Raw genomic sequence first — 24,916 nt, 5'->3', positions numbered from 1 at the left:
TTTCTTCTAGACCTTGGTGAACTGACACATCTGAATAACACATACTTATTTACAATAGTTTGAACTGATGACCCTGGAATCTGCAGTTGTTTGGAAATGGCTCCAATAAGCCTTCACAACTTGTGGAAATCTGCAAATCTCATTCTTGGATTTTCACTGAGTTCCTTGGACTTTCCTATTGTTCTGAGTATTGGTCAATCCAATGAGTGCTGTTAAATAAATCAATTTAATGCTGGGAGAGATGAACTACTTATAGTCGATCATAATCGACAATGGGAAATTAATACGCCCTTTCCTTGTTGAGTCAAAAGACACTGCAGAACCTTCAGCACCAGTTATAAAAAGATTTAAGTGACTGCATGTGGAGCCATTAAAGAGTTGTGCTGTACAATCATTCAACACACGGGGAAAAAAATCAGTTAAAGAAATCAATAAAACCCCCAAATCATCATGACAGTCATGGCCACAATGAGTGTACACAAACTTCTGTGCATTACTGTGAACACAGAAATATGGGATGCGCTGGACCTCATCATACTGAGAGCTGTTTCTTCTCACCCACTGGCATACATGAGTACCTCTACCTGTAGTGAAACCACTACAACCACCGCTGTAACATAACCGGGTGAACATACATCCTACATGTAGAGTAGGAAAAGAGGGTGAATAGTACTTCCCGGTTAGCTTCTGCTGTTGTATTAATTCAAATGTTACATCTTTACATCCGTAGCCTGTCACGGATTTGCTGTCATTTAGTATTTGGGAGGCGGTTTCACACTTGCGTGTCGTTTGCATCGTTACAATAAAGATTAGGGCAGGGGCAAAAAAAAAGTCTCTTACTGCTGGGCCAAACCAAATCGATTGAGGGTTTGATGGAGCACATGAGCGCACAGGAAACGCAGATCGTATTTGACATATCAAAAATTAAAAGTAAATTTATTTATTTATTTCCTATTTAATCTGTTTGTTTATTGAGTCTACAAGATGCTAAACTGAAGCCGGATAAGTAAACGCTGAACAAGAACCCCCCTTTTTCGGTGAAGGGATCGACCGGAAAGAAAAGAAAGTCAATCCCAGCCTCTCATTGGCCCAAAGTTCCCCGCGAAAATAACGTCACCCGCAGTTTCGCGCCACATCTTCTCCGCTCGGACGTATACACAAGAAGAGGTAAGAAGAGACGTATATAATGATATTTTTTAGCTTATTACATCTGTAGTTTTGGTGGTTTCGTGAAAGCGTGACACGTTAATCAGGTTGACTTAAACGTGCACGAAGGTGTTTTGTTGTTTTACGCTGACGTTTAATGTTAAATCGTCGCAGTCGAGGATCAGCTTATTGTGTGCTCTGCAGCCACATGTCAAATGGAGGTCGAGGTTTTAATGCAGTTAGTGCTTTAGTGAAAATAAGACACTTCAAAACATCTAAAAAAGACACGCAGTGTAGCACATCAGCGCGCCGGAAGTGTTGTTTGTATAGTTAAGTGAACTTTTCGTGCTGTTTGACTGATATCTGGAAGCGATTCAAGCACGCATTCATAACATAGATCCAAGTACCAAATGTAAGGAAAAACAGTTGGTTTGTTTCATGCCCCAACCTTGGACTAATTGTTACACAAGGTTATTTGTGCTACATCAAATATTACCTCATTGCATGTAAATGTAACCGGGCTGTTAACGAGGCAGCGAAAGGCAGGCTGCTCAGTTTATATCCATCTCATGTCATTTTCTCCACAAAACTGAAAAAAGATCTAATAAAACAAAAAGGAAATAGTTAAAGTTTTTCAGCCAGCCACATATGTGAATGTCAGTTTTCTAAATGCTCAGTCAAACTTGAAGCCATCAGTGATGTCCTACAGCCAGAGCGACAGTATGTAAGTGTTATTACATTTCTGTTACTGAGTGTCACCTTTTGTTGATTTCCCAGCAGCAATGTCTTCTCCAGCTTCAACCCCTGGTGGCCGTAAGCGTGGAAGGAACACCAATCCACCTACACGTAAGTTCCCCACCTGCTCCATCCTTTTGCATATGGACCTCCTGTGATTGTATGATGACCGTTGCCTACTTTTCTTCGTGTCTGTGCGATTTTAGCCAGCAGTGAGGACCCCACCTCGCCTCCCTCTCAGCGGCGCAGAGGTCAGGACTCCTCCACCGGGGACCTGATGCCGATGCCCACCTCCCCAGCCACGGACATTCTCAGTCCTGCAGCACCCCAGGACACGTCTCTGCTCTCCAGCCCCCGACCTTCAGGTATGACATGTTTGAGTTGTTGTGGTCTTGTGGACTCAAGTTTGGATTCTTAAATTGTTTTATAAATCTGCCTCCTTTTAACAGTGCCTCCTAACGAGGTGGACATGAGCTCCCCCTTGATGTACGGGACTCCCAGCTCCAGGATTGAGGGAACCCCACGGAGCGGAGTGCGGGGCACACCAGCCAGGCAGCGTCCTGATCTGGGATCAGTCAGGAAGGCTCCCCAAGTTGATCTTCACTCTGAGCCGGTCAGTAACCTTGTGTTTGTCATGTATTGAGCTCACATGAAGCCTGAACCCTCAGAAGTTAACTATTCGCTATCTTCTCTCAGCCGAGCGCAGATGGCGCCGTGGCCAGCGAGTCGAACGCCGGGCAGAGGCTGGTGATCTGGGGGACTGATGTGAATGTCGGCACCTGCAAGGAAAAGTTTCAGGTATGAAGCCGAGTCAGCTAGATCCCATAATAAATGTCCTGTAGGGAGTCCATGAGTTAACATCGGCATGCTTTGCGTTTCGCTGCTTCCAGAGGTTTCTCCAGAGGTTTGTTGACCCGACCTCCACTGAAGATGAGAACGCTGGTCTGGACCTGAACGAGCCGTTATACATGCAGAAGCTGGAGGAGGTGCAATTTTTATTGTTTGCTGCTCCAAACGTTTTTAAGTCAGACTCGCACTGCACGATGGTGTTTCTGAATGATGAACAACAGCCAAGAAATGAGACAATACAGGAGGAGGCGGTTGCGCGGGATTGCATTCAAAGACGTAATATCAATGTTTCTCCTCTCGTCCCACAGATCAGCGTCGTCGGCGATCCTGTGATGAACGTGAACTGCCGCCACGTGCAGTCCTTTGATGCAGAACTTTACAGACAGCTCACCTGCTACCCACAGGTAAAGCTCGCTTCATCTGCCATCATTTGTTTATTTTTTTTCATTGCTGTTGTTTTTATTACGTCATTAGGTGTATTCGTGAGTACGGATTAAACAGAGGATGAAACCTTGAGCCCCTGATGAGTGAAATGGCGGCCTTCTGATTTTTATAATGAAGTAATGCCATACGGTGATGTCTTGAATAAATAAAACTAAAATAAGTGGATGCAAATGCAAAGGGAGAAGTGATGTGTAATGTGACGCAAACAAGGTTATATAGAAAACAAATGGATAGGTGAATGAATCCAAAGACAAATACAGAAGCAAATTTTACTTTTTGTTCTATGAGGGGTTTATTTACATTTTTATTGTTATATCCATCTATAATATTATTAGTCACTTTATCCACAGGACCACTGGCATCTGCACTCTGTTAAAGATTAAATCGTTCCCTGTTTCCGTGGAAGAAATTCTGTGGAATTTGGCTGCGTATTAATGGAGTTAACTATGTCGTTTTCAGGAAGTCATCCCAACTTTTGACATGGCGGTCAACGAGCTTTTCTTCGAGCGTTTCCCCGACTCTTTCCTTGAGTATCAGATCCAAGTACGCCCCTACAACGCCGTGAAAACCAAAAGCATGAGAAGCCTGAACCCAGAAGGTTTGAACTGACGTCACACGTGTTACGGGACCCATGTTGTCTTCTGTTTTTTGTAAACAGTGAGGTGTCAACTTCTGTGTTTCTTCCACAGACATCGATCAGCTGATCACCATCAGCGGCATGGTGATCCGCACCTCGCAGCTCATCCCTGAGATGCAGGAGGCGTTCTTCCAGTGCCAGGTGTGCGCCTACAGCACCCGCGTGGAGGTGGATCGCGGGCGCATCGCCGAGCCGGCTGTGTGTCGCCACTGCAACACCACCCACAGCCTGGCGTTGATTCACAATCGCTCTGTCTTCTCAGACAAACAGATGGTGAGAGTTTGCTCATAGTCAGCGACACCTTATCTCAGAATACACGGATGGTAATCGCCGATGTGTTGCTGCGGAGGTCATGGCGACTGTTTGTTTACCGTTCTTCCTTTCGCAACAGATAAAAATTCAGGAATCTCCCGAAGACATGCCGGCCGGTCAGACGCCTCACACGACTATCGTTTACGCTCACAACGATCTAGTTGACAAAGTGCAGCCAGGAGACAGGGTGAACATCACTGGTGAGATTTCTTTAATATCTTGATAATATTAATTTCATGATGACCTGTATGAAGAGTAAAAGATGGGGCTGAAAATGGAAGCAAGAGCTGAGCTGCAATATTTCTAATGACCAGCAGGGGGCAGCTCCTGGCTGCAGAAAGTCATCAGGTGGATTTAAAGTGTTTGGCATGAAATTAAAGCATTTTTTAAAAAAAAAATTTGCAAGGTGGTCGTTGAAGGTCACGTTGTGGTCGGATCACTAACAGCCTTTGTCATCTGTGCAGGTATCTACAGAGCCGTCCCAATGCGCGTTAACCCACGCCAGAGCAACGTGAAGTCGGTTTACAAGACTCACATAGATGCCATCCACTTCCGCAAGACAGACGAAAAGCGCCTGCACGGTTTGGACGAAGAGGCCGAGCAGAAGCTCTTCACCGAAGACCGCGTGCAGACCCTGAAGGAGCTCGCAGCCAAGCCGGACGTCTACGAACGCCTCTCCTCTGCCCTTGCACCGAGCATCTACGAACATGAAGACATCAAAAAGGTAAGACCAAAGGCTACTTGTTAAGGTGGAAACACTTGGCTATCACATAGCCAAAAAGGCCCACAACAGCCACGCCCTCTTTCCTGCATATCGGTCACTCTGCTGCAGCTTTTAAAAAAAGAACATTTTAAGCAGAGGTGAAATGCAGAAATGCCCTAATAAAAGTTTTGGTTGAAGATGAATTTAGATTAAAGTTGTGATTCGATTGTGTCTCTTTCTCCGTCTCCTGGTACCAGGGCATCTTGCTCCAGCTGTTTGGGGGCACTCGAAAGGACTTCAGTCAGACCGGCCGCGGGAACTTCCGTGCCGAGGTGAACATCCTGCTTTGCGGAGACCCCGGCACCAGCAAGTCCCAGCTGCTGCAGTACGTCTACAACCTGGTGCCCCGCGGCCAGTACACGTCAGGAAAGGGCTCCAGCGCTGTGGGTCTGACCGCCTATGTGATGAAGGACCCAGAGACCAGGCAGCTGGTGCTGCAGACCGGCGCGCTGGTCCTGAGCGACAACGGCATCTGCTGCATCGACGAGTTCGACAAGATGAGCGACAACACGCGCTCCGTGCTGCACGAGGTCATGGAGCAGCAGACCCTCTCCATTGCAAAGGTATATGTCACCACATTTAATACGTAATCGTTTGGAAGTACGCAAACGGAAGGAGCTTTCGGTCTCACGGCGTTTGTGTTTTCGTGCCCTCAGGCTGGAATCATCTGCCAGCTGAACGCCCGCACCGCCGTGCTGGCTGCTGCCAACCCAGTGGAATCCCAGTGGAACCCCAAAAAGACCACAATCGAGAACATCCAGCTGCCTCACACTCTCCTGTCCAGGTGAACATCACTGCATTGAAACTCCCGATGCACCGATCCACATGTTGCTGTGTTGCAAACTAAACGTAACTTTGTGTTTGTTGCGCCGTCAGATTCGACCTCATTTTCCTGATGCTGGATCCCCAGGATGAGGCTTACGACCGCAGGCTGGCTCACCACCTGGTGTCTCTCTACTACCAGACCGAGGAGCAGATGGAGGAAGAGTTCCTGGACATGGCCGTGCTGAAGGACTACATCGCGTACGCGCGAACGTACATCAACCCAAGACTGAGCGAAGAAGCCAGCCAGGCCCTCATTGAGGTCTGTGGAAACTCTGTGGCTTAATTTAACCCTTTTAGCAAACATTTTAGTCGATTCTTAGAGTTCTATGTAGCTGACCTTGTTTACGTTCATCCGCAGGCCTATGTTGACATGAGAAAGATAGGCAGCGGCCGTGGGATGGTGTCCGCCTACCCCAGACAGCTGGAGTCCCTGATCCGCTTGGCAGAGGCCCACGCCAAGGTACGCTTCTCCGAGAAAGTGGAGACCATTGACGTGGAGGAGGCCAAGCGGCTGCACCGAGAGGCCTTGAAACAGTCGGCCACAGATCCTAGAACAGGATTTGTAGACATCTCTATTCTGACAACAGGTACGGAAGACAGTGAATGTATTTCTAAAGGTGCTGACATGAGAAATTAAAGATGCACTTTATGAGGGTCAGGCTCATTTTACAATGGCCTTGCTTTGAAATACTAGTTCCATTTTCTCCATTGTGAAGGTGCCACTTGGGCTTTTCCGGCCTCTTTATAGGACAACTTTTTAACCCCAGATTAATTATGCAAATAACCTCTAGGTTCAGTCCTGCAGTTGCATTTCAATGCATTGTTCTTTGCTTGATTACAGGCATGAGCGCCACAGCACGCAAGCGCAAGGAGGAGGTAACCCAGGCCCTGAAGAAGCTGATCCAGGCCAAAGGGAAGACGCCAGCCATGAAATACCAGCAGCTGCTCGATGACCTCAGAGGACAGTCTGAAACTGTGAGTCTTTTAAATCTTTATTTTTATTAAGCCAGCATGAAGTCAAAGCTCAAATATCAGTTTGATTTCAGCTCTTCAGATGGCGATCGCTATGGCTGTAGCATGGCACTCGTTCCTCATTAGACTGAACAAAAGCTAAGCTCTAACATTTCTCCGTATCCTCTGAAATATCACAAAATTCAGCCAGAGTAGCCGTCGACACGTTTGCACTCTCTGAGTATTTGCTGCACTTTTGCATCACTTCCTCTCTAATGGCTTCCTCCTGTCTTGCCCCGTTTGCAGGCGATTACTAAGGAGCTGTTCGACGAGGCGTTGCGAGCTCTGGCTGACGAGGATTACTTGACAGTCACTGGAAAGACTGTTCGTCTCCTTGCTTGAGGCACACCCTGCAATTATGTACAGTCCTTAATTTTAAATCCTATCCCATGTCGACTTCTTTACTCGTGCTGTAAAAAAACGTATTTGTTTAACCGAACCAGCATGTGCTGAATATCTGGGTGTATTAGATGTTTATAGCACCCCAGATTGGTGATTCAGAAGGACCCAATGACTCATTAAACGCTGGTTTCCTGTTGCAGTTTTTATAGGAATGTGTAAAAACTGCATCCAGTGTTGACTTAAAGAGCTCATATTTGAAAGTACTTATTTTCTTTGTTAACTTGTTTTGTGCTGTGATTAAAAAGCTCTTTGGATAACTTGTACATTATAATCGCAGACTTTGTCTTCAAGAAACTGTTAAAGCAAGCTTGAACTTATTTTGTGTTTTTTCTTTTGGATTGAGTAGCTCATGTTGACTATTTGTTTATAGAGAATAAATAAAATGATGTTCACTAAAGGTTTCTTATTTCTGACCTGCATATTTCACCAGTTTCTCTATGTTAAGTTGTTTGCTAGCTGTATCATCTATGCGGAAGAGCCTACTGCTGACTTTACTGGGTAAATCTTGGTAGTAAATGGACTGAGATTTGTTCCAGTTTCCAGTATCCTGGCCAAATATGCTTCTGATGTGCAGGTGAGCCAGTGATTAATGATTATTGTACCTGATGTGGTCTTCTGCTATAGCCCATGGGTCTGGAGATGCTCTTCTGCATACCTCAGTTGTAAGGAGTGATCATGTAAGTTATTGTTGCCTTCCTATTAGTTCAAAGCTGTCTCCTCTGGTATCAACAAGGTATTTTTACCCAGAGAACTGCATGTTTTCTCTTCTGGACCGTTCTCTGTACACTCTACAGATGGCTGTGTGGGAAAATCCTCGTAACCAGCAGTTTTTGAAACGGTATTAACAACCACACCACATTACAAGTCACTTGAGGCATCTCTCTTCCTTGTTCTGATGATCAGTGTGTGGCCACTCTACACAGTAATGCAGTTTTCCTCCATTATGTAACAAGTGATAAAAGTATACAGAGACTTATTGTGAACCATTAAATAATGACATGTAGACATGCTGGTCTCGTCATGTGTCTACTTGTCTATGATGGTCTCCACTACCAAACCCGTTTTATCATTTAACAATGTAGGGCTCGAGCAGAGGAAATGCAAATGTTGAAAGCATTTCACTGGTGCATGAATAATTGAGTATGGTTTAAAACGACTTCAAAAATATACTCTCCAAGCATTTCTGAGTTTCCCAGACATTTCCCAGAAGGTCAAGGTCCAAGGTCAGAATTGAGGTCAAAGGGTCAAAATCATAATTTCATTTTAATTTGACTTTCATACTTTGATTATTCAGGAGAGTCCGATTTAATCAAAACTAGATGGCTAGTTCAGAAAGAGTGGCTATTTTAGGTCATTTTTTCCCCAAAGGTCAAAATGTATGATAGTCATTTCTGCTTTCAATTAAGAACTTTTGGTCTTGGTAGCATTGTGCCATATCATCAAAACTAGAACCAACCAACCATTTTTCATGAGCGCGAGAGCCTGCTGTCGTATAAAATCATGCTTAAACAGACGTGCCAAGCGGCTCTTTTTTGTGGCTTTATCTCAGATTATGGCGGAGACCCCGGAGTTTGTACACCTGCAGCTGGAGCCAGAATGATGTGTTGCTATAGCAACTACAGCTACATGGCAGCAATCCGAGTCAGCGATGAGAGTGGGTGACTTGACCAGCTACATCCACCATTTTGTCTTATCTGTGACCACACTTCATCTGCTTCCCAAATCTGCTGCACATCCTCTAGCAGTTAATCTCTGGCCTGATTATAAATGTAAAAAGTATGTTTTTTGCTATTGTATTTTTATTGTAGTCCAATTTTATCAGGTCTGACATTAGCCAAATAAATGGATAAGATATTGGAGGGAGAAAAACCTTTAATCCAGATCTGTAAGCTTAAATTATCCAATAACCTGACCACTGAAAAGATGCAGTTAAGCCAGATGTGTCTCGAATCTCTCAGATCTCTGCTCTTGATAGCTTAACTGTTTCTTTCCTTCTAACAGTGCAACCTGCATAAATTCTGGACCTGGAATGGACACCTGTATTATCCACAAAAGTGTGTTTAAAGTTTCAAAAATAAAATAAATCTTTTGTTTTGTGAAATATCCGACCCTTCTCATCCTGTTTTAAATGTAACTGAACTCTACAAATCAGCAGACGAGGTTTTGTCTAAGAAGGTCAAAAGCCCGACAATTTGGGAGATGCTCGCTTAATTTTGAACGGTGATGTGTGACGTGTGCAAAATCCTAACCTGCCGAGCTGTCAGCTGAAACCAGGCTGAAATTTACCAGAAAAAGATGATAGTTTTTGTCGGTCATAATGTCCAAAGTATGGGGGTATGATAGAAAACTAATACAGCCTGCACATATTTATATTAAATCTGTTAGTGAAGTTGTTAAGGCTCTAATCCTAATCAAAAAGAAGCTGCACTGACTTAGTCTTAACTTTAATTTCAGCATGGTGACGCAGTGGTTAGCACTGCTGCCTCACAACAAAGGGGTCCTGGGTTTGAATGCATTGGCTGGCTGGGGCCGCTTTGTGTGGAGTTTCCATGATCCCCATCCCTGCATGGCTTCCTCTCACAGTCCAAACACATGGAGTTTGGACTGTGACCAGTTAGGTTAACTCATGACTCTAAATCAAGTCCTGCCACTGCTTTGGTTTGCAAACTCCAGCTGTGCCCCTCTTTTATATGCTGAATGTAAAAACACTTCCACTCGTTAATGCCCCTCAGCCCCAGTTGGCCAAGGATGGTACCAAGCAAGTTAAAGGCCTACTGTAAGAGCACAGAATCTGAACCACACGAAGCAAGTTAACAAATAAATGCAGCCGTCTTCTGACGATACAATCAAATAACTGACAGAACACAAAGGCTCGTCTCACATTTGCCAAAAAAACATGGTGACTATTCCCAAGACCTTTGAGGAAATGTTATGCGGACTGATGAGACAAAAGCTGAACTTCTGGGAAGCTTTTGTTACATTTTCTTTGTTACAAACTAACAAAGAAAATAACATCACACTAACAGTCAAACATGGTGGTGGTAGTGTGATGGTCTGGGGCTACTATGGTACTTCAGAAACAACGCTACTAAAAAAGCCTGGAGGAGACTGTTCAGTCATCTGTTTGTCTCCCGGAGCTCAAGTGTACTTGGATTATGCAGCAGGATGAAGATCTGAATGAAGGTTTTGGAGTGACCAAGTCCAGATTTGGCATGATGTTAAACAGGCTGTTTATACATGAAAAGGTTACAGTATGGCTAAATTAAAACAATTCTGCAAAGAATAGTGGGCCAAAATTCCTCCATAGCAATGTCAAAGACTCATTACCAGTATCTACAAATGCTTGGTTGCAGTTCTTACTGCCAAGGGTGCCACAACCAGTAATCAGGATTAAGTCCAGGCAGGTTTGAGTAACTTTGTAACCTTAATGAATGGAATCATCATTTAAAAACTACTTTTTATTTGCTGTGTTTACCTTTGTCTAACACTGAAATTAGTTTGACGATATGAAACATGAAAGAATGGAACGAGAGTGAGAGTGGACAGGTGCGAACAGCCTGTCAGCAGCGTGCAATGCCGCTCTCCGCCGGTGTGATGCTGCTCGCCCGATTTTTAACCGCCGTGATGTCACACATCTGTGTGCTTCTGGACTCGGCTGAAGAAGATGGCGGCCTCCTCAGGTTTGTGTGTCTTCAAACTAACATATACAGCGACGCAATGTGCAGCACAAGTCGAGGCCTCGATGTTATTTCAGTCACGACACTGAGACTTTTTACTTAGGAGAGAGGTTAATGAAATCGCTTTGATTTGTAATTTACTGCAGTCGATGAAGCAGTGAGCCTCACGGGAGCCATCTATGTCACGGAACTGGTGTGTTGGCTAACCCTAGCTATATAGCGAAGGAGTGACTAGCTGGCCCCGTGAGTTAGCTGAAATAGCTTAAGGTGGTCTTCGCTGTGGCCCATACGGACACCGTGCATGTGAAACAAACGTTAGCTATAAAAATCCAGTATAAATTTTTGATTTGGTTTGTAGGTTTCTGTTAATGTGTTTCGCAAACAACCATAGATGGCATTAGCTAGTGAAGCTAACTTAGCGACTAGAATATTCCAGCACCGCGCGGCACTCACTCCCATTTTGTCCAGCTAGCTTGATCGGAATATTCTTATCGCATATGAATGTCGTAAACGCGTATTTTGTGATTAAATAGCAACAAAAGCACAATAACCGAACAGTTAAACATGCTTTATGAGAAATTTTGTATAGCTTCTCCATGAAGCATCACACACGGCAATACACATAATGGTATCGGAAATGTTTTAATGTGGGGAGCAGTTCCGCCTCTGCTTTCATTAGCACGCTGCTCGCTATTGTTGTGGCACGCTTAACGCCTTTGTTTAACCCGTTTTCCATTAGGTAAAAAATGTATTGTATTTACACGAGGTGGGTATTTGCAGGTGTAGGGCGGGGAAGATAGTCGAGCACCAGATCGATTAACTACAACCGCTGTAGTGGGCACGCTTTGTTTCAGCAAGTAGTCGGGGCCCGTGCTTGCCTTCAGCGCTCCAACAGGAAGCGTGGCTTTTCAAACTTGCAAAATAAACGCCCTGAACGACAAAACAAATGAATAATAGCAAGTCGCAGCAAACGGCTTTTATTTTTGTGCAGATCTTAAGCAACCATAACGGAGACGAAACGGCAAAAGGGAGCGAAGTAGAGAAAGATTTAAGTTGCCCCATTAACGACACACATGTGGGGACGTGGGGAGCTGTTTAGATGTCTTCCAGTCGAGTTCTTAATTTGAATTGCAGCACTACCTTTAACCGTGACTGCAACTGATAATACTTGTCAGACAGGTGAGGGCAACAAAACTAGCATTCAGTTTGGACAGTGATGGATGTGGCGAACACACTCATTACTAAGCCGATCCTTTATTCTGTGGCCTTTGCACCAACCTGACATGATAGACCAACAGTCACCAACTCGGCTCGTGCTGTTGTGGAGACCAGCTGATGAATCAGTCTGCTGATATTAACCAGTCGCATTTGTGTCCGTATCTATGTGTTAATGAATAATCTTTAATTAGCAATACAGACAAAAATGCTGGTAACTGGTTTAGAGCCTCTTCTTTTGCTCCTCTTGACTGTTTTTAGCACAGCTGACATTTCAAGATCGCTCCTGTGCTCTATTACTTAATCTTTCTTTCACTTAAACTTTACCCTGGTGTGTGTATATGTAGATAATATTGACTGATAAATCAGTATTTTACATTTTTAATTGCTGAATTTTTGCAAACAAACAAAGTATGTTTTATGACCAAAACCTTGCACTTAGTGGCTCATCTTCCATTTGAAAAAGAGACCATTACCAGAAAACGCAAACAACAAATTTCCCATTGGGAATTTAATTTCTTTCTCAGAGCTAAAACTTTGTAATTAGCTAAGTATTTACAGAAAGGTATAAATAATTTTTGTTTAATAAAACAAATTGCACAAAAAAAGCCATTCACAGTGAATATAAATGTAATGTGAAGTCTTGCTTTTTTCCTCGTCTTACATTAGAATTTCTGAGCATCTTTTGACGATCTTCAACTCCGTTATTAGTCAATTAACTTGTCATTTATTTTCTCAATCAGTTATAATGTTGCTATTACAGACTAGGGATGTTTGATATAACAATATATATCGGATGACGATATAAAAACGTCTATCGTTTCATTTTATGCTATCGTTTGTTTCGTGGTGTCGCAAAATAAATTGTTTATGGCAATATTTTTTCATCGTTTTGATGGTCACTGTAGTGGCTATATTAATTTCTTAAAGTTCTTTCTTTCTCTTATATTTAATATAACCACACTACAGATGGACAAGCGCCTGTTTTTATGCGTTGTCTTTAGCAACAACGACGGTAAAATCCCTGCGTGTGGCTTACTTATTTTCCACATAAACCTTTCACAATAAAGCTCAAGATCCTGTTGAGACTTTTCAAAATAAACTGAATCACGTGAAAGAGTATGCAGAGTATTTATGGATGAGAAGCGAAAAAGAGCCATCGGGTGCTAAAAAATAAACCTTAGACTCAGACGTTAGAACAGGCTTTTCCCCGCAGCACACCGTGTAATAAATACTCACAAAGAAAACGGCGGCCGTTACAACTTATGTCTAAAAATGTATAGTATCATGCATCGGTTAAAACATTCGACTCCAGGTACGCGACGCCCAGCTGGAAACACTTCACGCAAGTCGAGCTGCCTGAGATTCACAGAATTTACAGAAAATGTTAGATTTGTGTGATTTATATTGTTATCGGGATGATAGATGTCTTATATCAGGATATGAGATTTTGGTCATATCGCACAGCCCTATTACAGACAGTCCTGTTGACATTGGTGTCTCTGCAATGACTGAAATCTTTCAACAGTTTCTAGGGAGCAGAGACATTTTAAGAGTCAGCCATTGCAGTCTCAGATGAAGGGCTGATATTTTTTTTTTTTCTTTAAAACTTATCTCTGAAGTCTGACCATGAGGTGAAATGAAAGATTACATTTCTTCGCCTTCCACTCCAGGCATGTGGTCTTTTTTTTCTTTTTTTTCTTTTTTGAAGAAAATAACTCCCTTCACTTCCCTTTCTGCTGGTTTGTCTTTAGGATCATACTTATGAATACCAGTAGTTTCACGTATGCGCAGCCACCGCTCCTCTAAGAAGTTCATCATTTACAGTCTGCTGAGTGCCTGTCAGGCTATGTGTTTTATGCCAACTTATCAGCCCCCCTACGAATACCCTCCTCTCCGAGCAGCCAAACATTGGGTTGAAGAGTTTTGAGCGATGTTCTCATCGGCCCAGATATTAAGACGCTGGTCATAAGATGGATTTTACTCTGAATCAGGTGTTAAAAATCAGCAGTATAGGCCCATGTGCTTCAGCTCTCGTGACCATTTCGAAACAGCTGTCAAAGCGCAGATATATTTCAAGCTTCAGTGTTAACGCGGCATCGCATGTCTTCAGCGAGTGACTTCTGATCAAGGTATCAAATTCGAGGCACAGAAGGTGAACGTAACATACTGTGAGCCGCGGTCTGCCGAGCTATTTTTTTTGTATCAGCTTGTCCTGTTTTACGCACATTTAACTGCTTCACTCTTGTACATGGATTGCATGTTTTGATCCGAAGTGTGAAGTCATATTTTCATGAAACACTAGCAACGGAAAAAAGCAGACCGCAGATTATCAGAGTGGTGGCTGCTGAATATTTTCCTGCCGGTCAGCTAATTGTTTCAGCTTCGTGCGCTGTACCAATTAATTTGCCATATATTCAGTCAGGCAATTGATCTTTTGACCTGTAGATTGTCATACAGTGAAAATCGTTTTCAGATCGGCATTTTAAAACTGTTTTGTCAACAAAAGTGATTTGCATCCAAGCAGCAAAAGGCAAATTCAGACTGGTAGGATTTTAAGTAGGTGACAAATGTTACATAACAAAATGCAGCTTTCCCATAAAACCAGGTGATCATTACAGCTCTAAACCAGCTGTTATGGACACATCTGTTTATACTTTATGAATATTTTAGTTTTTTCTTTAGTAACAAATCTCGTGAAAGCTAAACTTATAGAAAACAATGACTTCATTGAGCCTCACTACTGTTCGCTCTCCTGTTAGCGATTTCTAGTCCTAAGATCACTGCCTCCTGAGGATATGTGTGATAAACGATCCAGTTATGCATGCAGCAAGCCTTAATATTAGTCAGATAATACGTTACTGCAAAAGGCACCAATGCTGTGGAGAGTTTTAGTTTAATGACTCTGAAGTAGTGGATGAGGCCTGGCGACGCTGATTGGCTCTGGACATGTGTCATTTAGAGCAGCCACGCCGCTATCGCTCAGGTTATTGTTCAGGATACCTCGGAACTCTGATGTTCGACTTGGGAATAATGTCACTCCTGAGTTAATGCATTCCTGAAAAAGCGAGGACAAACGGGGACATCCAACTCCAAATTTTGAGTCGCATATCTCAAAATTCTTGCCTTTTTGACTCAAAATCTGAGGACATTTTTTAGGCAATGACCTTAAATTTTGTCTTATGCGCGACTATTTATTTATTTTTTTAAATAGTATCCAGCTGGATGAGTTATAAAAATGTGTCCCTTGACGTCTCACTGTAGTGGTTTTGTAGCTGTTGCTAGGGCTTGTTCTAGGCAGTAGTTGCCTGGGTAACCCTCCACGTTATTTGACACACTGTCATACGTCAGTGAGTAGTATCATTCGTCCTCGCTGGTAGACAGTGTTTATTAAAAAAAAAAAAGTTGCTGATGTAACTCGGGAATGTACATTTCACTTTGCCAGCAGTTATTTTGCCTGTCATTGGCTGACGTTGCTGAATGTCATTGACTTCATGTGGCCTCTGGTTGCCACATGGTTGCTTCTTTTGACGCAACTTTATTGCGTTGGCTGATGTGTTTTTGCTGTTCACAGATGGCACGATGAAGAGCTGAAAGATTCAATGGGGATTTTGTGTTTGTCTAAGTAAAATAGCCCAAGAAAACGAATGCCATCGACCAATAGACAAATTATTTTAAGTCCTGTTATCAGCCGAGAGTTTCATAATCTCTTCAACCCATTAAAGAATGGCTAGTTTTTGTCTTTTTTGGCCATGCAAACACCTTTAAATCGATCCTCATATTCTCTTCGTTCCTCTGTTATTTTAGGAGTTAAAGTCCCACGCAATTTTCGCTTGTTGGAAGAGCTTGAAGAGGGCCAGAAGGGCGAAGGCGACGGCACAGTCAGCTGGGGCCTGGAGGATGACGAAGACATGACTCTCACACGATGGACAGGCATGATCATCGGACCAGCGAGAGTAAGCACGGGAATCTCGTGAATGAACACACTGCCCGCTATTCATATTAGACACCGTAACCAAAGCCATTCTGTTCTTTTCTTCCTCAGACCAATTACGAGAACAGGATATACAGTCTGAAAGTGGAATGTGGACCTAGATACCCAGAGACAGCGCCGACCGTTAGATTTGTAACAAAAATTAGCATGAATGGGATAAATAATTCCAACGGGACGGTGAGTGTCATCACAGATCTGTCAAGGTTATGTATGGCTTTCGCTATCTTCTCTATCATTTCGGGAGTTGTGAAATTGTTTCGCAGCTTTGTGATGCGAGCCGTGCAATAACTCACTGTCAGCAGTCTTGTCACAATGACTGATTCTGTTTTTTTTTTTTTTGTTTTGTTTCTCCCCTTTTGTCTCGCAGGTGGATTCACGTAGCATACCAATATTAGCAAAATGGCAGAATTCTTATACCATTAAAATTGTTCTTCAAGAGTTAAGGCGTCTAATGATGTCCAAAGAAAATATGAAGCTTCCACAACCACCAGAAGGACAGACCTACAGCACTTAATCGTAATGGATTGTTTCGACCCTCTGTCTTAAACCTTACTCTCTTAGAAATATTGTGTAAAATCATCATGAGGCTCACTTCGCACATCAACAGTATCGTCTGCAAGAGCAAGATTGGACTTTCTTATTACATAGCTCATTCAAAAAAATGGAAAAAAAGTCCCTGCAGTTAAGCACTGAATAGATAGTAAAAAGACTACAAGACCACACTTATCTGCCTATAATAAAGTTTCTTTGACAATGACTTTTGTGTTTTGACCGGTTCCAGCTTGAGTAGGCTTGAAGAGGGAAGCATGATGCCACATTGAGGCTGTACCAGAGTCCCAGTACTTTTGTTTAAATGGCTTGAAGTAAAAGGCAAGATTGGGGGGAAGGGTATGAAGGCATGTTCTGTAACTAATACCTAGTCAAAGAGAAGCCACATTTTTGAGATGTTAGTAAAATTTAGCAGGTTCTTTGAAATATCATGCAGATCGCTGAATATTGAATACTGTGGCTGTAGTCTAAAAGTAGTGTCACAAGGTAAGAAAGATTTTTTTTTAATAAATATATATAAATATATATATATATATCTGTATTTGACACGATACCAATATGTTTCTGTTCTGCGGCTCTTTGACATGTAACAGACGTTGAAGCCTGTTCGGTTCTGAAACCCTTGCATTTAACTTCTAGTGGAAATGGCAGGTGTATGAATTTGTGATTTTTCTCAAATTAAATCACTGTCTGCAAAAAAAGGCTCGTCGTGTATTTGACTCCCACACCTAGTGTTTTTTATTTTTTCCACCAGAGGGCCCTGCCAGACAAATAGGCTTCCTCTAAACAGCCGGATACATACACAGTTCGTGGATTATGCCGTGGGAAAGCCGGTTCAAACCACGCTGCAGTCACTTGTGCCAGTTAGAATAATAAAAAGCTTTTTATCTGTTCTGAGAAGCAGAAGCAAGGTTTCCTCTGTGCAGCTGTGGGATTAGCCGTAAAGTTTAATAAACCAAATGAGCATATCGGAGTGTTTAAAGAAGATGCTGTGATCATCTACGCGCACAGGCCTCTTTATTAGGCTGCTTGTTAATTCAAATATTTAATCAGCAGCTTGGTGCTATTAGAAGGAGATGAGGTCAAGAGGACCTGAAGTTTCAAACAGCATCACAATCGGGAGGAAAAGTAATTTCAGTTTAGATGTGACATGGTGATTGGTAGTTCAGAAACGGCTGAGCTACTGGCAGTTTCCTGCAAAATCATCTGTAGGGTTTACAGAGAATGGTCTGAAGAAGGAAATTTCCAGTGAGCTGCTGTTCTCTGGGTGAAAACGACTTGTTGATGTCAGATGAGAAGGGCCAGGCTGTTTTGAGCTGATGGGAAGGCAGCAATTACTCAGTAGAAACGAGGTATGCAGAAGAGGGTCTTTGAAAGCACAACATGTCAAACCTTGTAGCAGATGGACTCGTGAAGCAGACTCACAGACTCACCAAAACTGGACAGCTGGAAATGCCTGGTCTAATGAGTTTCAACTGCTGCTTCAATAATCAGATGATGGTGTCAGAAACAACATGAAAGCATGGATCCATCCTGCCCTGTAGCAATGACTCAGGCTGATAGTGGTGTAATGGTGTGAGGGATATTATCTTGGTGCACTTTTGGCTCCACAGTACCAACTGTGCATCTTTTAAACGCCACAGCCCACCTCGTTATTGCTGCTGACTGCGCCCATCTGTGTGACCACAGTGTACACATCTTCTGATGGTTGCTTCCAGCAGGACCATGTCAAGCTCAGATTATCTCACTGGTTTCTTGAACATGACGACGAATGACCTTCACCGTCACCAGATCTCAACCCAATAGAGCATCTTTGGGATGTAAATCTGCTGCAACTGTGCAACGTTTCATGCTAATATGAACCAAAATCTCTGAGGAAAGTTTCAGCACCTTGTTGAATCTATGCCACAAAGAATTAAGGCACCTATGAAGGTGAAAGTTGGCCTGACCTGGTACTAACAATGTAGGACTACTGAAGTGGCCAGTGAGTGTATATGTAGCAGATTAAGTTTATCTGTCAAACTGTGCAGTGAGGTGTCTGAATCTTAATATTGAAACTTTAATTACCAGGAAGATTGAATAAGACTGCAGCCTTTATTCCTCTGAGGGTGTTGGGTTGTGAAAGAAGGGTTAACACTGCAGTTTGCATTATTTCTGCTGAATTAAATTCCCACAATCAACAAGAAGCAGGCTGAACGTGTTTTGAAAGGATTAATATTGGCCCATTCACACAAAGTTACATCCCAGTGAAAATGACATTTAATGTCTTCATAACTCTTCCTTTATGTGGAGGTGAGACACTGGGCTGCAACGATGAATGCTGAATTTTAAAAAGTGCAAGGCCACTTTTCTAAATTACCATAGCTCTTTATTAATCAGGCCCCAAGTGAGCGTGTGACCTCTAAAAATGATGAGCAGTGGTCCTAGATCAACCTGTGTGACCTCCCAGCTGTATATCTCCTTCGCTGTGGCCTGTGGGCAGCTTGTCTCGTCTCGGGGCTGAGATGAATGCACACCTGTCTGCCATGTCTGCAGCTTGTTAAATAGCTGGTAAAACCCTGCCTTTTGACTTAAGTCACATGTTAAATAAATACGCTACTTAAAAAACAGGTGAACTGAATGTGAATAGAATTACAAAGGAATCTTTTAATTACATGGCAGGAAATTACACATTTGCATAATTGAGAAAGCGTCATTTATAGAAAAACAAGACATGATTGAGTAACTTGTTTCCTAATTTGTTTGCAAAGAATAAGCTTTTATGTGTGTCTGTGTGTGTCTGTGTGCTTGGCCACACTGTGTCCTCTCAAATCAGAGCTCTGTCCCCTAGAGGGCGCTCCAAACTCACGTATGTCCCTAGCAGTGCCCTGAGAAGGGACTTGTGTTTAGAGGACATGGCTTGTCTGAAAAGGCAGCGATGCTTCCAGGCTCCATTTGTGCATGCTGTCATTACTTTTTAGAAACATGATGTGTTTTACTTTGCTCAGGGAGCTGAAGCCCCGCTGCTGTGCAGAGGCTCCTAGCTGGTGTCCCCATGTGTCTTTATAAAAGTAGCTGAGGTTGTGCACATTTAACTAGCATTTCTACTATAAAGCCAATGGATATCTGAAAGCTGGCAAATGTTCCTGTTTCGACTTAGTGTGCGTGCATGTGGGTGTGAGATGAGTCAGTGTTTGCTGCGGAGGATGACCTCGCTCATCCTCAGTCTGTGCAAGACGGGATTTGACTTTCTGGATGTGACAGTTAGTGTATGGGCCTAGCCTCCATCAGCTATACTCTCCCTGCTTGTTGTTTGTTTGTTTTCCTCCCTCTTGTCCCCTTGGAAGTCATGAATATGAAATCAGAAGTGGCTTGTGTTGCAGCCAGTTCACTCAGCGGCTCAGCCATCCCATATATATAAAAGGCAGAGCCCCAGGTTACACAGGCTTAGTCCTTTATTCACCACATGAATTTTTAGAGTAGACTTCTCTGAACCACTTTTTTCTTTTTTGGGGGGGAATCTCATTTGAATGGAGGTAGGAAATCCTTGCTTGACTATTTAACCTCCAGTCCCAACAGACTAATCTGAATTTTAGACTCAGGCACCTGCACAAAAGCACCATCTGAAGCAGCACTGGAAGCCAACTGAGCTTATTACACTTGTACCAACTGTGCTATTTTAGTTTCTTTTTAAGGTGCCAACCCGGCAAAAATAAAGAGTTATATTGCTCTGGGTTGGAGGGGACTCGAGGCACAAAGCCGGAGAGAGCTGTTCAGTGATCTAAGATGGGAAGGAATGCGGTGAGGAGGACATACGTCTCGTCTGCCGGCAGACTGCTGGAACCAGGCCTCTGCTCCCAGAGCTCTCACCTTTTGCCCCGAGGGGCCAAAAGGGCGCGTCTTGTGTCTGTTGATACTGTAAAAAGCTTTGTCTTCTTTATGTCCACTAAAAAGAGACTGTCCTTCTTCCTGGGAAACCCTACTTGTTCCCCATGCACTTACATTTTGAGTCTTAAAGCGAAGAGCGCCTTTCTAATCTCCATTATTCAGGGTAACCTCATACTCCCAACAGTCCCCTGTAATTAAGTCATAAATATCTATAGTATCTGCAGCTAACAGATACTGGCTTTTTGCACATAGAATAGAATAGAATTCAACTTTATTGTCATTGCACATGTCACAGGTACAGGGCAACGAAATGCACTTTGCATCCATCCAGAAGTGCTTTAGTGATATAGATGTATTACAATATATATTAGCAATAATATAGATATGTAAGTATATTACAGAAATGGGTCTATTATGGTATGTTATAATGTACACGGTATGAAGTATGTTATGAATATGCTATAACTATAAGTATGTACAGGCTATGAACAGGATATAAATATGAAAAAAATGTACCCATGTGTAGAAATTATTCATGTGTTTCACTAATGCAGAATGTCAGATTTCTCTAAAATATTGATATTGGCGTCAGACACATTTTAGATTTTGCACTGAGGTTCTTTGAACATGTGTTGTACCATCCATCCATCGTCTCCCGCTTATCCAAAGTGGGGTCTTGGTGGCAGCAGCCTAAGCAGGGTATTCCAGACATCCTACTTCCCAGCCACACGTTCCAGTTCCTCCCTGGAACATTCCAAGGTGATCCCAGGCCAGACAAGATAGATCATTTGGCCCAGAAAACCTCCTACCCAGATGCCCGACCCACCTTAACTGGCTCCTTTGAACGTGCAGAATATCATAGATCCTGCATGATGAGAACCAGAGGATCACCTGTGAATATGAAGAACAGCACTTTGTAAAATTGTAGAAAACTGCATCCTTGACCCATTTAGCAACATGTTGACTTACTTATTCCAAGCTAACCTGCTTTAGTTAAGTTTTATTGTAATTTGTAGCACCCTGAATCTAGATCCTGTATGTGATTCTGATTTTTCTCTATTTTGGTCGCCACCTGGTGCTGAGGGAATCCTATATAGACTCTATAATTTCCAGTCTCATGTTAGCTTAAGTTATCTGGACAAAAGGGCGGAGTGCTAAGATATCAGCTAATGCTTACTGACTCCACAAACAGTAACAGACTAAGAAAAGACTAAAATCTTACTCACAAAAACTGAAGCACTGATTCCTTGGATGGACTGCACAAAACATAAAGTCCACTGAAAAAAGGCACCAACAGCACAGTTCAGTGAAGCAAATGTGAGGTCACCTCAGCCACCAGTTGCCTGTTCACAGGCACCCCTATCATTTAAAGCTCTTGCTCCTGTATCTAGATGAATGAGCTATAAAAGCTGTACCTCACCTAGAGTTGTTTTGATAGTGTAAACTATCCACAGAGTCCATGCTTTTTATCCTGCGTTCCATTTGAAGTGGGATGGTGGAAATTTTTATCTGGAAAGGGCCCACAAGGGAGCTTTCTCACTCAAGAAGTTGAAGAAGCCACGCCAACCCCAACTTTGCAATCCAAGATGGCACCAGTGAGCATGAGCAGTAAAACTGCAAAACTTGTAATCTGTACTACCACTGTATTGTGTTTGTGACTCAGTAAACAAGTCACACACAGAAAGAGCCAGGCTCTATCTGAAAACGTGCTGCTGCAGCACTTTTAGGTGTAAAAACACTGGCATTGCTTTGTGTTTGTTGTATTGCTGCTGATAGCTGAGTGACTCTGCCTTGCTTGGAGGAGAACAAAGGGCATTTTCCCAACTACTACTGTAGTTTATCTGTGCATTATATAAAAAGAAATAAACTCATTGTAAAAGTAAAATAAAATAGGACGAAGGTTAGAAGACAAAAGAGACGCACTACGACACCACCTTTCTAAATATCAACACAGGCAACAGTAAGAGTTTATTCAGTTCAATTCAATTTTGTTTATATAACACCACATGACAACAATCAGCTCAAGAGACTTTATATTGTAAGGTAAAGACCCTACAATAATAGAAAGCAACGAGACGACCCCCTGTGAGAAAGCGCTTGCCGATAATGGGAAGGAAAAACTCCCTTTTAACTTGAAGAAGCTTTTGGCAGAATCAGGATCAGGCAGGGACGCTGTCTGTAGCGACTGGTTGGGAGTGAGATGAGGGAGACGGGACAAAAGACACACTGTGGAAGAGAGCTTTTAAATTAAAAGAACCAACAAAATTACATTTAGATAAGAGATATGTTGACAAACATATAAAATATGATTTAAAAAGTGTTTCATTGTAAAGATTTTTGGATGTTTCTCAAACAGCGATAATGTAGCTGCTGTTAATGATTTAGGTAAACTGTTCCAGAGAGATGGCCCTCTCTATATATGCATGGTGACTAAGGGAAGTGCTTAGAATATCTTCTGTAATACTAATCTCTGTGGAAAGCTTAAAGCAATTCTAGAAAATACCGGGCAGGTGTAAAAATTACAGGTGTATCTATACACAACACACACAATAGACATGAAATAGCGATAAAAGCTACTGGAACAAGGTTAACTGGAGAGATGTGACACCCAGCTGTGACTTCTGTATAGTGGATGTTTATTTAAACATGGCACTTTATAGAGGTTGACTCACTTTTGAAGTCAGCCTCAAGTGGCCACTAGAGGAAATGCAGGTTCTTGCACTTTAAGCTCCTCAGGTTGCTTCTTGGAAATATGACACTGCAAAGCTGCCAGACCTTCCACTGGGATCAGCAGTACTGATCGGGTCCCATATCGACTTTTATCCAACCTTTTTGCCCTGCTGTGGCTAAAGCAAACACATGTGCCATGAAAACAAAACAGCCAGCTTAATCAGGCTTTTTTCTTCTTCTCTTGCACCTTTTAATCACAAACAGGTGGATAGTCGCAGCAACCCTAAACGAGAAAATTCAACTTCCTTTATCAATTAAGTTATATTTTCTTAATTGATAAGAAAATATAACCGGGTCGTAACAGGCGAGAAGAAGGAGTCCGGTTGTTCACCTCCCCCTGGGCCACAGTTACCTCACCCCATCTAACAAACAGAGGATTTAATGTGGAACAGAGTTTTGCATCCAAACATTAAAGAAGATTCAAATAATACATTTAAATGGTGGCAAAGAATGGGGTAAAAAACACAGTGACATTGCTCGCATAAGCTAATCAAACACACACAGACAGTATTTGGGGGCTTGGAAACGTGTGTGCATAAGTGTTTAAGTGCTGTACTTACAGTGAGATAAATGAACGCTCCCACTCTTGCTGTGAGAAAGGAGACAGATTGGAACCACATGTCGTGTTGCACTGCTCCCTGGGCTATTGACATGCACTTCACACAGCCGTCCACATTCGGATGCAACGCCGAGAGCTCGAGGTCATTTCTATGCTCGCTGATGTCGAGAGAGACTCGCAGAGTGACAGCCTGCAGTTTATAGGGAAGCTTTGATTTGAATCTGCCGTCAGCGTATGATGTATGGACGTACGCTATCGGGAACATGAATTTAAAAGTCAAGCCGAGCGTGTTGCTTGTAAGTGAACAACCTCATCGCGGGTCAAAGTGACACAGAACAGGGCTTCTTACAAAATGTTGCAAAAAGCAGGAAGGAGGGAGGGGTGGGGGGGGGAGAAAATGACCAAATCGTCTGTCTGTGTACTCACTGCATTCCAGGTTATTTATACAGAGTGAAAAAAAGAAAAAAACTGTGTAGACTTCATGTCTCTGCTTGGTGAGAACTATTAAATTACTGGTGGATGTTTTTAATTACTTCACATAAATGTTGGAACACAACACTTCTCCAGTGTTTTGAGGAGGAGGGGGGCGTAATGTCTCACATGTTTAGGGAAGCACTGGTTTGCACTTAATCATGGTGGTCCCTGTGTGATTCTGACGCTGGAAATGTGGCTTTGTGAGAGAAAAGTGAGCATTCCTTCTGCTGGCGCAAGGGAGAGGAAATGGGTAATAAAACCAGGGGGAAAAAAAAGGCCTCGGCGGCGTGCTGGAGCCAGTGATTCTGGGATCCACTTAATTGCTCTTAAATGAAAAAGATTTTTGGCTTCCCGTTCGCTGTGTTTAAAGAAAAGTCAAATAAAATCCCCACACGTATACCAGCCAGGCAGTGACTTCTCATCCAGCAGTATGAGCGCTAATCCCTCTTTTTTTTTTTTTTTATTTCAGCGCTGCCATCGGTAATATTATTATTAATATTGAGAAAGCTGCTGTTCACAGGCAGCAGATGCCAAAAGGAGGCAGTAATTCAGCTCTGATGCTCATTTACGGAGGCCAGAGAAGTCACTGGGGAAAGAAGATATCAATACTAGTTTGCTGAAGGTTTTTATCTTGGCGCCTTTTCAGGCTTCTTCCTGACAGATATAACAACAAATAACTGTCTTTGCTTTAATTTCGGTGAGGGCCAAGGTTTTGTTCTTTACTATT

At 42.7% G+C, this 24,916-nt stretch overlaps 2 protein-coding genes and 1 long non-coding RNA gene across 4 annotated transcripts; 2 read left to right on the top strand and 1 right to left on the bottom strand.

Moving 5' to 3' along the window:
* The first annotated feature begins 1,083 nt into the window (after positions 1–1,083).
* On the top strand, positions 1,084–7,521 carry mcm4 (minichromosome maintenance complex component 4). Of its 2 annotated transcripts, none has more exons than XM_026150678.1 (17): positions 1,084–1,167; positions 1,924–1,992; positions 2,088–2,246; positions 2,331–2,494; positions 2,578–2,679; positions 2,772–2,867; positions 3,039–3,134; positions 3,634–3,772; positions 3,864–4,084; positions 4,203–4,323; positions 4,588–4,847; positions 5,084–5,449; positions 5,543–5,670; positions 5,763–5,970; positions 6,070–6,298; positions 6,553–6,686; positions 6,969–7,521. In XM_026150678.1, the coding sequence occupies exons 2-17, from the start codon at positions 1,929–1,931 to the stop codon at positions 7,062–7,064; spliced, it is 2,583 nt and encodes an 860-aa protein (XP_026006463.1). In that variant the 5' UTR covers positions 1,084–1,167; positions 1,924–1,928; the 3' UTR covers positions 7,065–7,521. The 2 variants fall into 2 exon arrangements, with proteins under 2 accessions (XP_026006463.1, XP_026006464.1); XM_026150679.1 differs by having other exon boundaries at positions 1,085–1,167; positions 1,927–1,992.
* A 3,201-nt stretch (positions 7,522–10,722) lies between these two features.
* Positions 10,723–17,260, top strand: ube2v2 (ubiquitin-conjugating enzyme E2 variant 2). Its single transcript, XM_026150618.1, has 4 exons — positions 10,723–10,804; positions 15,824–15,972; positions 16,062–16,187; positions 16,378–17,260. Exons 1-4 carry the CDS (start codon positions 10,789–10,791, stop codon positions 16,522–16,524), a joined length of 438 nt encoding a protein of 145 aa, XP_026006403.1. The 5' UTR covers positions 10,723–10,788; the 3' UTR covers positions 16,525–17,260.
* Positions 17,261–22,370: 5,110 nt separating this feature from the next.
* LOC113011321 (uncharacterized) lies at positions 22,371–24,020 on the bottom strand. Its single transcript, XR_003270518.1, has 3 exons — positions 23,717–24,020; positions 23,099–23,272; positions 22,371–22,652 (listed from the first exon to the last, which is right to left on the bottom strand). It is a non-coding gene; the product is annotated as an uncharacterized LOC113011321 (long non-coding RNA).
* Positions 24,021–24,916: the final 896 nt, after the last annotated feature.

This window comes from Astatotilapia calliptera, chromosome 18, assembly GCF_900246225.1.
Source record: "Astatotilapia calliptera chromosome 18, fAstCal1.2, whole genome shotgun sequence".
Lineage (NCBI taxonomy): Eukaryota > Metazoa > Chordata > Actinopteri > Cichliformes > Cichlidae > Astatotilapia > Astatotilapia calliptera.
The sequence above is the reverse complement of the archived record's forward strand: the minus strand, read 5'-3'. Positions and strand labels throughout refer to the sequence as shown.